Below are 17,517 nucleotides of genomic sequence, written 5' to 3'. Positions count from 1 at the left end.
AGAAAGGTGATTTAATTGACTTGATTGTGGCATGGTTGTTGGTGCCAGACAGGCTGGTCTGAGTATTTCAGAAACTGCTGATCTACTGGGATTTTCATGCACAACCATCTCTAGGGTTCACAGAGAATGGTCCAAAAAAGAGAAAATATTTGTGGGCGCAAATGCCTTGTTAATTCCAGAGGTCAGAGGAGAATGGCCAGACTGGTTCGAGCCGTGAGAAAGGCAGCAGTAACTCAAATAAGCACTCAACAAGTTGAACCTTGAGGCGGATGGGCTACAGCAGCAGAAGACCACACTGGGTGCCACTCCTGTCATCTATGAGCAGGAAACTGAGGCTACAAGTCTACAAAATTGGACAATAGAAGATTGGAAAAACGTTGCCTGGTCAGAAAGTCTCGATTTTGTGCTGCGACATATGGATGGTAGGGCCAGAATTTGGCATGAACAACATGAAAACACGGATCCATCCTGCCTTGTATCAACGATTCAGGCTGGTAGTGGTGGTGTAATGGTGTGGGGGATATTTCTTTGCACACTTTGAGCCCATTAGTACCAATTGGTCATCACATCAACGCCACAGCCTACCTGTGTATTGTTGCTGACCATGTCCATCTCTTTATGACCACAGTGTACTCTCTTCTGATGGCTACTTCCAGCAGGATAACACACCATGTCATAAAGCGTGAATCATCTCATAGTGGTTTCTTGAATGTGACAATGAGTTCACTCTACTTAAATGGCCTCCACAATCACCAGAGCTCAATCCAATAGAGCACCTTTGGGATGTGGGGAATGGGAGATTTGCATCATGGATGTGCAGCTAACAAAAAGCAACTGCGTGATGCTATCATGTCATATGGACCAAAATCTCTGAGGAATATTTCCAGTACCTTGTTGATTCTATGCCACAAAGGATTAGGCAGTTCTGAGGGCAAAAAGGGGTCCAACCCGGTTCTAGCCCAGTGTACCTAATAAAGTGGCCGACGATGTACAACTTGAATGTAAAACAATCTTAATAAAGTTAATGATTTAATGAATATGTTTAAGCGAATTACAAGAGTGTTCATAGTGAGAGTGTTTTCATTAATGTTGTCATATGAAAGCAGCAGTGCGAGTATATTTGCGAGTATATTGATCACTTACAGCACAATTTACTATGTTTTTCTATATGTATTTGTTTTCTTACCTTGCAGTGCATTTCTGTATTTGCATGTGTTGTCAAACTGATGAAAATGGTTCTCTTTCTTGTGTGTTTTGTATATGCATGTGCTTTCTTAAAGGGATAGTTCACAGAAAAGGAAAATGCTCACAATTTACTCACCCCCAAGTGGTTTTAACCATGATCCATTTCTTTGTTGTTTGAATTTTCATTTTTGGGTGAACTGTCCCTTTAACTTGCAGCATGTTTGAACTCACTGTATGAAGTCACTATATGTAACAGATTTGTGTTGTTGTGATTACTGAAATCCCCTTTCTGTGTGTGTTTAGCCTTCGGGCCGCTGGATTCGGGCCCCCGGGAATCTGTCTTTCAGTTTGAGACTGAAGACCTGGAGCTTTTACCAATCAGAGATCTGGCTTTATTTGGCCAGAGGGACACAACAGAGGAGTTTTGGTTTACTGTAGGAGACGTGTGCTTCAGCTAAAACAAGCACACTCTCATTTGAGGACTGGACTGAACGCTGAGCTCTAATCCAGTTGCTCTCTGCTGACAAACGCAGAACAACAAGCTAAAGATCAGGACTTACCTTAATTTACTGGGGCCGGATTCATGACAATAGTCTTAAAGGGAAAGATGACCCCCTCGCTCACCTTTCTTTGGCTCATTCCCTGCCTTATCAGTGGTCCACAGAAGAATTAACCGCTAATTACTCTGGCATATGTTTTACCAGCGGATGCCCTTCCTGCCACAACCCAGTGCTGGGAAACTCCCATAAACGCTCTTATTTACACACACTCATACACTATGGCCATTTAGTTTATCTAATTCACTCAGTAAAAAACATATGTTAATTAACAAGTTCTGTATTTTGTGATTCACAAGTGTTTTCTGCTTATTTGCAGTTGTGAATTGCATTATTGGACTTTGGTCTCTGCTCTGTCAACTTTTAATGTTAAAAATTCAACTCTACAGTTAAACAAAGTGACTTTTATTGACATTTTAATAGTTTGAAATGATATAATGTATAAGAAATAATGTATTGAGAAATAAGTCTGTTAAATAGCAGGAAATGTACTGGCAGACAGTTTAATACAAGGTTTTTGTACCGTGATATACTATGCCAACCCAGACAATCACTTTAAACTATTAAAAATGTTAATAAAAGGCATTTTTTCTAACTTTTCAAGCTTAAAACTTGTTGGAAGAAAGATCAAATTGCCATAATGCAATTCAAAGCATAAATAAAATAAAAAATGAAAACATGAATTAGAAAATACAGAAAACTGCTAATTTATGAATTTTACAGTGCACCTATACTGCATTTCTTTTGACTGTGTGGAAGCAGAAGCGGGATAGATGACCCAAACAATTCTGTCAACATTTACTTACTCTCAAGTTGTTCCTAACTGGAATGAATTTTTTTCTTCTGCAAATCAAAAGAAGATGAAGTTGCAGGACCTCAAAGACTTCCATAATACTGACACATATTATGAAAATCAGTTTATAGCAACTATAGCAACTGTGTTTGCTCACATTCTTCAAACTCTTCTTATGTGTTCAACAGAAGTAATAATCCTTATTCTGCTGTGGTGAGCCCTGATAATGACGGGAATAAAAGTGAGTGGGTGAGAGTATAATATAAGAGTGAGTAATAACAAAAAATTATTCAGAAAAGTCATGATTGCAAAATGTAAAAGTTTCTTTATTTGATATCATTCATTTGAGTAATTTTTGTGATTTCAAATTTAGTAAGAAAGAATGATAATACAGCAAGTAATGCTCATCTAAGGTTGTTCTCTGAGATATAAGCCTGACAGGCACATCATCAGAGGTGAGTAAAATCACAACCCTATTGTTTTTTTTACGTTTCAGTCAGCTGTTCTTTTTTTAAAGATTTTTGCGAATACAAAACAATGTAGCTGTTTCAATTCACACATCCTGAGAAAGTTTCATGAATCCGGCCACTGTTCTCTATCTGCTGTGGGAATGGAGATCCCTAATGAAGTTTTCTCCTTCGGTTTACTGTGTACCTTTATAAACTGATTTGTTGTCTGTTCATTTGCAACAGTAATCTGGTGCGCAGCTTCTCATAGGGAGTTGTAATGTATTGTTGAAAATTGTTTACAATGCTTGTTTTCTGTTAAATAACTGATTATTTATATAATGTCATGGTGTTACTCTGGTCAGATTTTACGAAGTGATTCTCATCAAACCATCCTCAACAACCCATTTCATTCAGGTTTTGTTTTATTTTCATGTTTTTCTTTCTTTCTTTTTAAGTTTTTGCACCTTATGACAAAGAGAACTGGGATATACTCCACATGGCCAACCATTTGCTGTCACCTTAACACAACACCTACTCTTTGTAGTATGTGCTTGATGGGCATTTCATTTAAAACTATTGTCATCAATGGGCATTTTGTTCTCATGCTATATCAGTTTTAGTTCTTCTAGAAAAGCTTTTAAATGTGGATGGAGAAATGTTTTGTTGCATTTGACCATGTGGTGTATGTGACATCCAAATCCGATCCTATAAAAACAATGTGCCTCAAGCTCATGTCAGGCACTGCTTGTGAAGATTTAATAACATGAATTAATTAGAGCTGTCAGACAGTTGCTGTAGAAGCATTGTTTATGGCTGAACTCAACACGTGTTAATTAGCTAATTATAATGACAGTTATGAATAAGCAACACCGTTTTTGTTCTTTTGTGAAAATTGAAGGTCCCTTTGCAGTTACAAACAGTTTAGCTCATTGCAAATTATCCCATATTTTGGTTCTGTTTTAATAACAAACAGATTCTATTCAAATTAGTGTTTGTGAATTTGCATAAAAATGTGTGATGGCTGCCTTTAGTAACCAAAGAAACCAACGAATCCTGGAGGATTTGTGATTTTTCCGGTTCCTGCAATAATTTATCATGCCTTTAGCATGACCTAAATTACTGAAATGAAACTGAGATTTTAATGAAGGTAGGTGTCTATTAAAGAGATGGTTCATCCTAAAGGAAAGTTCTGCCATCATTTACTCACCATTGACTTTTCCCAAGTAAGAAAAACAAATACTATAGAAGTCATTGGTTACAGGTTTCCAACATTCTTCAAAGTATCTTCTTTTGTGTTTTACAAAACTGGTTTGGAATAAGTCATGGGCGAGTAAATGATGGTAGAATTTACATTTGTGGGTGAACGATTCCTTTTTTTCTGTGGGATTGCTCTGGCTCATACTGATTTATGCATCCATTTTCTGTGTGTAATTTCAGGCAAAACCCTGATAGACAATTTAGTGAACTGATTGCTTTTAAAGTAATTGGTTGACTACTTTTAAAAGTAGAGAGTAGTTCTTAAAATTATTAAATTAAATATATTTGCACAATTATAAAAACATGATCAACTTAATTGTTTTTACCATGCACATAAACATAATTTACTAAATATAAAATTTAGATGTACACTACTCATTTGATTATTAAAAAATACACTAAAATAGTATTATTGTGAAATTGCAATTTTTAAAACGTTGTTTCTTCAGTGTATTTGAAATATTACAGTTTTTCTCAGTCACTTTGGTGCATTCTTATAACACTATTTATATTTGAGCAACAGTTAATGCATTTCTCAAAACAATTAGTCATGTTGAAGCACATCATGGTGAGCAGTTTCTCGTTCCTTCCAACAAATTGCAATGCTTTGGACATGCATCAATTGCTTTCATACAACTCTCTGCTGTTTTATAACATATCATTTGCTTATGTCATGCACAATGCTGTGATAAATTAGAATTTCAAAGACCATATGCAGTAAAAATGTGAAACACATTTCAGTGTCTGTACTCAGATACCCTCACTAAATGCCGTGATGTCTAACTTCAATGTAGTTTTAAATGGCTGTGCAAATAGTTGGACATTTTAAGGAAGTGGTTCAAATCTGACCTTTTTGCATTGGAAAAAATGTACAGAGAAACTGTCATAATAAAACAGGACAGAGCATTTGAATATCTTGTTCATAAACACATGGTGTCAGGACTTTTCATCTTGATGACACAGACCACTCTCATTTGATATGAATACTTGCTTTGGGAATGAGCTATCCATTTGAGCAAGTGACAAGCTTTTGCACGGTTATAACTAGTTTTTCAGTTTGGTACTAATTGTTTTGAGAAATGCATGAAACTGTTTTTGCAATGTAAATATGTTTGTGAAAATTGCCCACAGCGACTGAGAAAAACTAAAAAAATATATTTTTTGTTTATATTTCCAAGCTAAAATTCAGTCTCAATTCTCCAGTCTTCAATGTCACGTGATGCTTCATTCTATTAGTGACCCTGAACCTCAAAAGCAGTCTTTGTGATAACACAACTATATTTTGGCAATACATTGCATGGGTAAAAAGTACTGATTTTACTTCTATGCCAAAAAAAACGATTAGATTATTAAATATTTATTAAAAGATTTAGTAAAATTTTCTAGTATAACAAAACTCAATTTATAATACAAAAAATACAATATTTGGACCAACTTTAAAGGCAATTTCCTCAATATTCAGATTTTTTTTCAGAACTCTCAGATTCCAGATTTTTTACAGTTGTACCTGTATATTGGCCAAATAGTTATCCCAACAAACCATAATGGAACAGAATTATTTTTTTTATGATGTATAAATCTCAATTTTGTGGTCCAGGGCTCAAGAAACATACACCAATTAACTGGCCCACCAAGAAAAAAAAATGTGTTTGCATTTCTTAACTCCTAATGTCACTTGTGTAAATACACTCAGTGCATTTTTTCAACACATCCTAATAATTTCTAAAATATCAGCTTTACCAAATGATGTTGATATGTCAGTATAGGGTAAAAGTACCAACTTACACATATAGTGCATCCGTAAAGTATTCATAGCACTTCACTTTTTCACATTTTTTTATGTTACAGCCTTATTCCAAAATCAGTTTATTAAAATAAAAAAAAATCCGAAAATGCACATGTACAGAAGTATTCACAGCCTTTGCTCAATACTTTGTGTGATGCACCTTGGCAGCGATTACAGCCTCAAGTCTTTTTGAATATGATGCCACAAGCTTGGCACACCTGTCTTTTGGGAATTTTTGCACATTCCTCTTTGCAGTACCTCTCAAGCTCTATCAGGTTTGATGGGAGAGCAATGGTGTACATCATTTTCAGATATCTCCAGAAATGTTCAATAGAATTTAGGTCTGGCTCTGGCTGGGGCCACTCAAAGGACATTCACCGAGTTGTTGTGAAGCCACTCCATTGATATTTTGGTGCTGTGCTTTGGGTCATTGTCCTGCTGGAAGATGAACCCTCGCCCCAGTCTGAGGTCAAGAGCACTCTGAAGCAGGTTTTCATTTAGGATGTCTCTTGTACATTGCTAGATTCATCTTTCCCCTCTATCCTGACTAGTCTTCCAGTTCCTGCTGCTGAAAAACATCCCCACAGCATGATGCTGCCATCATGCTTCACTGCAGGGATGGTATTAGCCTGGTGATGAGCGGTGCCTGGTTTTCTCCAAACATAGCTCCTGTCATTTAATTTTAATCTCAGACCAGAGAATTTTGTTTCTTATGGTCGGAGAGTCCTTCAGATGCCTTTTGGTAAATTCCCAGGCGAGGCAGTGGCCACTCCAACTGGCCACTCTACCATACAGGGCCTGATTGGTGGATTTCTGCACAGATGGTTGTCCTTCTGTAAGTTTCTCCTCTCTCCAAAGAAAGAACGCTGGAGCCCCGACAAGTGACCATCGGGTTATTGATCACCTCACTGACTAAGGCCCTACTCCCCCAATCACTCAGCTTAGGACGGCCGGCCAGCTCTAGGAAGACTCCTGGTGGTTCCAAACAATCTTCCACTTATAGATTATGGAGGCCACTGTGCTCATTGGAACTTTTAGAGGAGCAAAAATTGTCTGTAACCTTCCCCAGTCTTGTGCCTCTAGACAATTCTGTCTCGGAAGTCTACAGACAATTCCTTTGTCTTCATGCTTGCTTTGTGCTTTGGACATGCACTATCAACCCTGTGAACTTATATAGACAGGTGTATGCCTTTTCAAATCATGTCCAATCAACTGAATTTACCACAGGTGAACTCCAATTAAGCTGCTGAAAAATCCAAGAATGATCAGAAAGAAACAGAATGTACCTGAGCTCAATTTAGAGCTTCACGGCAATGTCTGTGAATACTTATGTACATGTGATTTTGTGGTTTTTTTATTTTTAATAAGTTTGCAACAATTTAAAAAACTCATTTTTCATTATGGGGTATTTGTGGTAGAATTTTAGGAAATAAATAATTTTTTTCCATTTTGGAATAAAGCTGTACCATAAAAATGTGGAAAAGTGAAGCGCTATGAATACTTTCCGGATGCACTGGTATATATGAAATCAGAAAATATTAATGTAAGACCAATTTATTTAAAAAACATAATCAAAATAAAACTTTTTCGAATACTAATCTTAATTTTTTTAAGTATGCCATACAATGTTTTAGATTCTCATTTAAGCACACTTTCTTGTTTTGTTTTTTTTACACTAAAACCAAAATAGTGTAGTAGTTTTACAAGATTATGTTAGATTTTTTTGTAACCAACAATGTTGTGTGTGTAAATCATTCTTAAAAGACTTTCAGTCATTATTTAAAAGCAGTCAAAATATGGCAACATATGTAGAGCGGGCAGGTAAGTTTAAAGGTTTAAAAACATTGCTCTGCAGAATATTTATAGTTGTAAAGTCATTCTGTATTCTGATGCATATAGTTTAGAAACAGCGTTTATTTGTATAAAGAATGGGAGCTCACCTGACTTTTCTAGCGCAAAACGATGTAACAATTAGAACAAACCCGTGGGCTTTTGGCATAAATAATTGATGACACTAAAACAATAAGTTTTAAATGTTTCTGGGTTGTTTGGCGCCCTCTGGGAGGACAATTTGCTAAAGCCACAGAGTTGCTAACACGCCTCCTTACAGCTTACAGCGGTGTCGTTAGCGTGTTCGTCTCCAGGAAATCACTTGACACATCAGCTGAGGAAAATGGCTTGCAATATGCTCCGTTTGATTTTCCGGGCTTCTCAGAGTTGTCGGGTTGGAAAAATCGCGCGTTATTCGGCACAGATGAAAAGTCGACTGGGGTTTTCGGGAGTGAGAGTGATCGCCGGTGATCTCTAGGCCCTTCAGTGATGCCTCGGACCGTCGGGAAACCCTGAGCCGATGGGAGCTCCGCTTCCCGCAGCTGGAGCGTCGATAAACTCCAAGAAAACAGAGGGGTGAGTGAGCTTGCGGGTGGGTATATCTGCGCTTAATCTATGCGTAAAATCGCTTGTCTCGTAGGCTTAACTGTACTGTGAGCTTTATTGTTTTCTAAATATTTTTTGTATTGGAACATGTAATAATACTCGTTTTGTGTTCTTTTAGAACAAAAGAAATTTAAATTTTACTCAGTTTTAGAGTTTTTATCGGAAACAAACTTGTCTGACAGCTACACTTCTATATGTTGGAACCGATAACTGAATAAGTACAGTTTCTTGATTCAAACCTGTTTATTTTAATGGTATTAGTACATTTTAATAAGGAAACCATATCTTAATTTAGTATTCTGGCATTTGGTTTTCTTAACTATTCATGACGTTACGCGCGCTGAGATGAAAGCAAATGAATCGCTGAGATCGGTTCCTTTGAATGAATCATTCATTTATATATTTAAATCCGTGTACCAGTTCATAAGATATTGCTAGATATTTAATATAATATGCAGTTAGATCACTTGGTTGGGCAATATCCGTCAGTTGTTATGGTTTAACCGACGGTAAGCTACAGTGTTTAGACTTGCTCTGTGAAAAAAAAAAACGTTTTAATATATTCCATATAACTCGTAATGCATCATTATTTATTCACTTCGTCGATGTCTGTAACATGTTATCAGTACTGTATGTGCCAGATTGCTGCCTACGCATCGACTGTCAGCACTAGCGTGGTCTCAACATCTAGTGAATCTGCCTACCTAGACAGCACTTGGTCATTACAGTAAAACAAACATGTTGTACAGGTAGACGACACTCTTAAGTGTTGAGACAGAGCTTGTTTTCCTCTGTCTGTACACAGAGACCTGGCCACTGAGTTTATGAACAGTCTGGAGAGAGAAGGGGAATCATGCTGCCATCAACAAGAAAGGATTTTGTGTCTCTGACTCTCAGTGAAAGCGGCAGCTACAGTAACAGCAAGCAGTGGAGACGGCAGTCCTGTTGGAGGGTCAGTTTAATATTCAAGACTCATTTATTTACTTGTGTTATAGTATGACAGATGTTGCTTCAAAATCTGTTTGCACAAAGTAATTTTGCTGCCTTATTTTTATTTTCCAGAAATGGAAACAGCTGTCCAGATTGCAGCGCAGCCTGATTCTGTTTACATTGATGCTGTTGCTGGTTTGTGGAATCGCCACATCTCCCACCCTCATAGGGCACTGGAGAGGTGAGCAACCATTAAAAATGGTTTTATTGGAATAATGTGCATAAAAGCTCTGAAATGAGCATTACCTTTTCCCATGTTATGGATTATATAAAATCGTTTTTGATTAGATGAAGACAGTTATGAATGCAAGATTAAAATCAGTAGTTCATTATTAATGCTAACCTTTTCAAAAAAGCCCGATTCGGGGAAGTATTTTTCCATTCATTTTGTTTTCCAAAATGGGCTTGTTGAAAATGTTATAAGACCATAAACCAAACAAACCACTGCTGCTAGATGAATCGCAACATTACACACTTTGAAGTTCAAGCAAAGAAGCATATATATTGGTTGGATAAACTTAAGAATATGTGCTTAACAGCTTTAAGAATTTTCTCTATGTAGAAAAATAAATCAGTCAAGTTTATTAATGCACCGATATGGATTTTTGGGCAGATACGATAACTCTTCAGACTTTGAGGCCGAGTAGCCGAAATATATAGGACCGATAATTATAATATTCAAAATGTTATATTTTTATACAGCAAACTTTATAAAAGATTGAATTGCTCTTATGAACGGAATAGTCTATACTCACAGCAAAAAGCTATATTTCAAAATTGCAAGGTGATTATATAGACCTATAGTCACAGAAATCAGCATGCAAAAAATCATTATTTACTTTTCTTCATAGCAAATTAACAGGACTGAAACCAGCTCAAATGTTCCTGAATAAAACGTATTACAGTGATGAACATACGTACAAATGTGTAATGTCCGAAAAAAGCCTTTTTTTTTTTTTTTAGAGGTGTTTTGACAGTCAGAGCCACCGTACAAGCGAACCGCTAAATACAGATTGTATTACTTTAGAAAATGCGGCATAGATTCATCCTATTGGCGGTTTAGATTCTTTTGAACACATGTAGCTGCTGCTTGTCATCAGACAATGCTTCTATGTTGTTCTAAAACTTAATTATTTATGTTCAGTTCACTTAAATTTGTAAAACAATTAAATTAACTTAATTGATTTGTGGTTGGTACACATTTTGTGGAACCTGACATTTTTACAGTGGAATGAAACATGCACGGATAAATTATTCACAATAAGATCAGTAGCATGCATTACGAAACCGATTTCATGATGACTAAGTCTCTATTCAAGAATGGACTGTTGAGCTAATTTGAGCTACGTCCTCTGTTTGTGTGTCTTGGTTGATGTAGGAATGATATGGGCATGATGTAAAACACTCATTTGTTGTTGACCTGAAAAATGAGTACAGGTCCATTCTTCCCGAGCCACCCTCTGAGGTTAGTGTGACCCATTTGTTTCTTGCTTACTTTTTGATGGCCTCCTTTTATAAGTAACCTGATAACTCAAGGTTAGAGACTGTGCTTTGTGCTGCTTTTTGCAGTTTGTGGCACTAATGTCTGTTTTTCCCTCCAAAACAGAGAAAAGATTTCGATAGACGTGGAGTTTTGGTTTGGAGAAACTTTTGCAAGGCAAAGTGAATGTTTCGGGTGTGTTGGGAGGCCAAAATCATGGAGTGGACCTCAAAAATATGCAGATAAAGAATCTGAGGGACAAAAGCCTATAATTAGGTTTGTGTTTTAAATGTCACCCTACAATGACGGCATGTGTAGGATGATGATGAGCTGGACTTGTATCCACCCTTTACCTACACCTGCATGATGTTTTTCCTGATTATTAGAGTAACTTTGTTAAACTGTAACAATACAGAACAATACAATACAAAAAATACAGGAGGATACAATAAGATGTAATTATTCTGTCAACATTCATTCCCTGATTTAAGTCTTTCTGCAGCAGTTGGGGACAGGAGTATTGAATATTCTTGTGTTTTGGGGAAGTTAAAGAGAAAATCTGTGTGAACAAGTGCTGTGAACTAAAATAGCATTGGCGGCAGATATGCTTTTGAAACTAAATGTCATGTTACAATAGCAAGTGTGGAACTTTCATGACAAAAATAATCATTCTGTATTAATATTATTATTATTATTATTATTATTATTATTTTCATTTCTTTTATATAAAATATGTATAAAATATTCTTAATTTTTAATAAAGTATACAAATCATGCATCTCAGTTTTTACTACAAATATGAATTATTTGTAATGCAATACTATATTTGATTATATGATATTTGATTATTAATAATATAACTTGACTTTGTAAAGCAATATTATACTTTGGTTCTATGATAATACGTGATTATTGATAATATTTATATAATTTCACTATTGTAAAGCAATGTTATAATTTGGTTATGATAATATTGTGATTATTAATATATAATTTGACTTTGTAATGCAATATTATAATTTGGTTATATGATAACTTGATTATTAATAATAAATATAATTTGACTTATTTGTAGTGCAATATTATAATTTGGTTAAATTGTAATATTTTGATTATTAATAATGTAATTTGACTTTCTAAAGGAATATTATAATTTGGTTTCTATGATAATACTTGATTATTGATTATATAATTTGACTTTGTAATGCAATACTATAATTTGATTGTATGATAAGTATTTGATAATTAATATATATAATTTGACTATCTGTAATGTTATATTATAATTGGCTATATATTTTATTTATATATTATATATTAATCTCATAATAGTTTAATTATTTGAAATGCATTATTATAATTTATAATGTTCCCCAAAAACCAGAGACGGCAACCCATAATTTGAAACTTGGTAGTCCTCATGTGAAAAAGGTGGATCGAGAAGGATTAGATATGTTAATGATATTTATTGCTGCTAATAATTAATATTTTTTATTTCTCAATGACTGTAGTTGGCGTGGAGCTGTAATAGAAGAAGAACAGGCCTCTGATACTGACACCAAAGACACAGAAAACCAAGGAGACCCAGCTTCATTAGCACTTGGTTGTTATTTAGCAGCTACGTTCTCTATTCCTGTTGATATTGGAACAGGAAGCGAGGCAGTACTAAAATCCATGAATACTTCTAAATATAAACACGTTTATGCAGCTGATCTTGAATTTGTTTGTTTCTTTTTCCAGCTTTTGCACTGAAGCAGCTGTTTCATGTGTCCTCTGTTTCTTTCAGGCCGAGAACAGACTGGAGGCAGTGAGAGAAGGCTTTTAGACATGCCTGGAAGGGTTACAAGGACTTCGCTTGGGGTCACGTGAGCTCAAACCAATCTCTAAATCATACGGAGAGTGGTTTGGACTTGGGCTGACCCTAATTGATGCTCTGGATACCATGTGGATCTTGGGTCTACAAGAAGGTAATTAGTTTGCTAGAAAATGTACATTACAGAAGCCCACGCAGACCAGATTTTTTTTTCTTTTTGTTCTGTAAAAACCCCAGTTCAGGTCATACAGTTAGTCAATCAATCAATCCAATAAATTGATAATTATTCTATATACTTTAAAGGTAAATCCGATTTAAATTTGCAATGCAAGTAAATTGTGTACTAATGTTTATGTAAAATATATAGGTTAAAGGGGACCTACTTTTTATTGCCCATTTTTCCAATATGTTAAATAAGTCTAATGTCTCTAGAGTGTGTATGAAAAGTTTCAGCTTTGATTAATATTGTGCCGTTTTGGTGACTGTCACTTTAAATTCAAATGAGATTGTGCGCTTTCAAAAGAGGGCGCAGTTACAAACGCCTATACAACACTGTAGCAGCAGATTCAAAAAAGGACTTTATCTCTGTGAAAAACTGAACATGTCAAAAGTGGCTCAGAAGACATTTATAGTGATACACAATTATAATCCTCTTAGTCGCTGACATTATCTTTAGCAGGAAAACTGTAATGGCGGACGGCTGCTTCTCATTCAGAACTGTTTATGCTAATGAGGTACAGATTGTCACTAATAGCAAAGACTATAGAATACACAAGACCAGTTACTCGTATAGATTTGAATGGGGAAAAGTGTAACTGTCCGTTCGCACCGAAGGCGGTGAGAGCATCCAAGTTCGCTCTGGCTGAACAAGGTACATTCTCCCATAAAAACATGCTTTCTAGCGTGAAAATGTTGCACACTTTTTATCAAATTCATTTAACTATGGAAGATCAAGTTGTTGCGTGTGGTGGCTTTGCTCCACTTATTCAATATGCGTCCATAGTCTGAAATATTCTGAAGCAGCAATACTGTTTTGTACTGTCATTATAGTTGTCATGAGTTTCCTCCCACTTTTTTAAGAAAAAATGCTTTAATGGCACATCAGTAACTTTGTTTAATGTATCTCTGTAAGAAAACATTGTAAATAATTGGAAAACCGGCGACCGTAATAATCAAACCCCCTATGATCAAACGCTTGGGAACAAGTGTGGTCGGAACCAAAGTTTACAGGGATGTGTTCTCTGGACTCCACTGAAGCGGTGGACCTCTACGTTCCGATTGCTTGCCGCTATCATAAAGTTGATTTGATTTCAACTCTCCCCGACACCCACACTGGAGAAGATGTCCCGCGGTGCTCCTCGCTGCCTATTGATGCCAGTTCACATTGAAAATGAATGGCTTCCGCCTACTTTGCCGCTCTCACCGCTTTCAGTGTGAACGCACAGTAAAGCTGGATTTATACTTTCGCCTGGTGCCGCATCACGCGCCTCCGCTGACTGTGCGAACACCTCGTGAAATGGTTGAGGCTTTTATACTTGCCGTGTTCACCGTTGTGATAGTCTTTAAAACGGCAGGGGGCAGTCAAAAGATACCCACCAAAAAATCAGATGGATAAACGGAGAAGTAGGAAGTTTCCGGAACTTCGTCATATCATTAATATCATTAATATTAATTAAACTAATTATTTTTATTATTTTTATAAATGATTATAAGGATTTTTATAACCATTCAAGATTTTTTTAATCAAACTTTGATGCATCACTTGCTTTTGTTCATATCTTGGACAGTTCGAGTGAATCGACTCGCCTTGAAGGGACTTTTCTAATAGGCAGAGTTCTCACCTTTGATAACATGTACAAGGGAGAATGTCTATCAAAGTGTTTCTGCAGACTGTTTTTATGAAGTGAATTAATTCGTTATTACTATCAAAGGTTGGCTATATTCACACACTGCCACCACACAACTGTGTTTAAACCCCTATAAAAGTGATTTATGCATAATCGTTCACACTTAAAGGGTACCTATTAAGTGTAAGTGATCATATTTTACATAATTAAAATGTCTTGTTAAATAGGTAAAACCTCATGGCTTAATGGATATTATAAATTATGACAGTTAATATAATTGTGCTTTTTAAGGAATCTTTTAATATATAATAATAAGGCTTTTTTTTTTACTGAAACGCAGAATAATTACATGTGGCAAAAGAAAAAAAACGGAAGAGTGACTGAAGTGTGTATACCATGTGATGGTTCTAAAATAACTCGTTTGAAAAAGGTGCAATATCTAACATAAACTAAAATCACGGCATCTTTCAGTGGCTGAAATATCAAATATCAACATCAATGAGCCAATATTTGTGAGTATCTCAGGCTGCTTAAGATGTTCAAGAAGACAAAGTAATTCACAAAACCGTTTTTACACTTCTCTGAGAAATCAGACAACAGATGACTCAAAGAATTCATCAACTTTTTCTTTTTTTTTTTTTTACTGTTTTAAACTAACTTAGACTTGACACGGCATCTATATATTGCTGCTCTCTGGTGATGTAAACTGCTTCATTTATACTTGGATTTATCCTGTTCTTGCAAAATGAATAAATGTAAATATATTTTGTCGTCAAGAGTTTGCAGAGGCCAGGGAGTGGGTGGCCAAAGAGCTCTCTTTCGATAAGAATGTGGATGTTAATCTGTTTGAGAGCACCATTCGGATCCTGGGTGGCCTACTGAGTACTTACCATCTCACAGGAGACAACCTTTTCCTGGATAAAGCTGTGAGTAAGACGAACATGCTAGAGAAAGTCCTCAAATCTCTCCTTCAGTTGATTTGAGAGTGTTTTTATCTCCTGAATCATTTTCAGAAAGAGATCGGCTTCAGATTGATGCCTGCCTTCAGCACTCCCTCCAAAATCCCTTATTTCTGATGTGAATATTGGGAAGGGCACAGCTCATCCTCCGAGATGGACTTCAGACAGCACCGTAGCCGAGGTCACTAGCATTCAGCTGGAGTTCAGAGAGCTCAGCCGACTCACTGAAGACCCCAATACAAGGTCAAACACAATTGATGGTTTTTCTCCAGTTCACATTTTATTATTAAAGTTTAGTTTTTCGTTAGTTTTGTTGTTTTTGTGGGGTCTGTCTGTAGCTGGCTGTGATGGAGGTGATGAAGCAGGTGCACAAACTGGATGGAAAGCAAGATGGGCTGGTGCCGATGTTTATCAATACCAACAATGGACTGTTCACCCATCAGGGCATTTACACGCTGGGCGCCAGGGCTGACAGCTACTATGAGTATCTGCTGAAGCAGTGGATACAGGGAGGCAGAGTCGAGCAGGAGTGAGTAGAGTCTCTGTATGTTTAGACTTTGTAGATTTGTTGTGTAGTTTCTTATGTAAAAACTGTTAACACTGGTATTTTGGAAAGTGCATCTATAACACAATAGATAAAAAGAAATGTTCAAGTAAGGCCTTAAATTTACATTCGACAAGTCCCAAAAGCAAGTTGGTCTTTATTGCTATAGTTAGATTTTTTCCCTTTTGTACGTACACTGGCGATCAAAATTAGAGAACAATTTATAAATAATTGAACAATTCTGAAATAACGTCATCTTCACTGCTCAACAGTTAAATGAGTTTTTGTCCCGTCTATACCATGCTACCAGAACACCTTTTCCACAAAAAAACTAAGGCATTTCAACAAAAACCATTATTTTGCAGAAAACACACTGATCAAAATTAGAGAACAACAATGACTGTAGCATGGAAAAAGATTACAGCAAATTTTTCTGAAGGTTACAACAATCAGCAATTAGTAGGAAGTGTACAGGCCTCTGCTCTGAATGACTTCAGCACATCTGCGGCCACAGGACAGCACTAGTCTCTCTCACTGCTCTGGTGTGATTTTGGTCCACTCTTCTTCCAGTCTCCTCCACAGTTCAGTGACTGTAGTGGGTTTCTTGGCCATAACTTTGTCGCCAAGGATTTTCCAGAGGTTTTCTATTGGGTTGAGTTCAGGACTCTGGGCAGGCCATGTCATTATTTCAATGTTTTAGTTTCAAGGAACTGCTTTACCCGTTTTGCTGTGTGACATGGAGCATTGTCATGCATGAATACTGCGGGCTGATTGGGTGATGAACGCAGGGAAGGAACCATATGTTGTTGAAGAAGGTTCTGATAAACATTTGCATTCACTCTGCCATGTAGCTGTATAAGAGGCCCAACTCCTGCTGCAGAAAACATACCCCAAACCATGACACTTCCTCCTGCACTTTTCACTGACTTCTTTACACACTTTGGGTTGTCTTTCTCCAGTTTTTCGCTGAACATAATGTTTCCCATTGGACCCAAATAAATTAAACTTGCTTTCATCACAAGTGAACTTTGGACCAGTTCTCCTCTGTCCACACAACATGCTCCTCAGCAAAGCTTAGTCTAGCCTTTTGATTCTTCCTGCTAATGAGAGGTTTGGTCACTGCAGAGTGGGCTTTCAGTCCAAATGCTCTTAAACGTCGAGACACTGTATGACGAGATAGATCTTTACCCTGTTCAGCGCTGAACTGGTGAGCAATTCCAGCGGCAGTGTGGAAACGATTGGCTATTGAGATCCTCCGCAGTATCCTGTCCTCTCTTGTATTTGTCTTTCGTGGACGACCAGTCTTCTTGGAGGACTTGATTGAGTTTGTGATGATGTAAAGATTCAATATTCTTAAAATAACAGATTTGGAATGACCAGCTTGTCTTGCTATGGCTGATAGGATCATCCCTTTGGCTTTC

The 17,517-nt window shown here is 36.6% G+C and overlaps 1 protein-coding gene across 1 annotated transcript in view; it reads left to right on the top strand.

Moving 5' to 3' along the window:
- Positions 1-8,362: 8,362 nt before the first annotated feature.
- LOC130229201 (endoplasmic reticulum mannosyl-oligosaccharide 1,2-alpha-mannosidase-like) overlaps positions 8,363-17,517 on the top strand; it is a 21,635-nt gene continuing 12,480 nt past the window's right edge. Inside the window, 15 exon segments of the mRNA XM_056457877.1 lie at positions 8,363-8,433; positions 9,269-9,415; positions 9,526-9,654; positions 10,832-10,918; positions 11,060-11,081; positions 11,084-11,169; positions 11,172-11,209; positions 12,445-12,547; positions 12,720-12,749; positions 12,751-12,796; positions 12,799-12,900; positions 15,371-15,519; positions 15,607-15,663; positions 15,665-15,794; positions 15,889-16,081. Coding sequence (XP_056313852.1) covers positions 9,317-9,415; positions 9,526-9,654; positions 10,832-10,918; positions 11,060-11,081; positions 11,084-11,169; positions 11,172-11,209; positions 12,445-12,547; positions 12,720-12,749; positions 12,751-12,796; positions 12,799-12,900; positions 15,371-15,519; positions 15,607-15,663; positions 15,665-15,794; positions 15,889-16,081 — 1,271 coding nt within the window. The 5' untranslated portion in view covers positions 8,363-8,433; positions 9,269-9,316.

The sequence above is a fragment of the Danio aesculapii genome, chromosome 5 (genome assembly GCF_903798145.1).
Source record: "Danio aesculapii chromosome 5, fDanAes4.1, whole genome shotgun sequence".
Taxonomy (NCBI): domain Eukaryota; kingdom Metazoa; phylum Chordata; class Actinopteri; order Cypriniformes; family Danionidae; genus Danio; species Danio aesculapii.
Note: the sequence above shows the minus strand (reverse complement) of the source record. Positions and strands in the feature narration are given on the sequence as shown.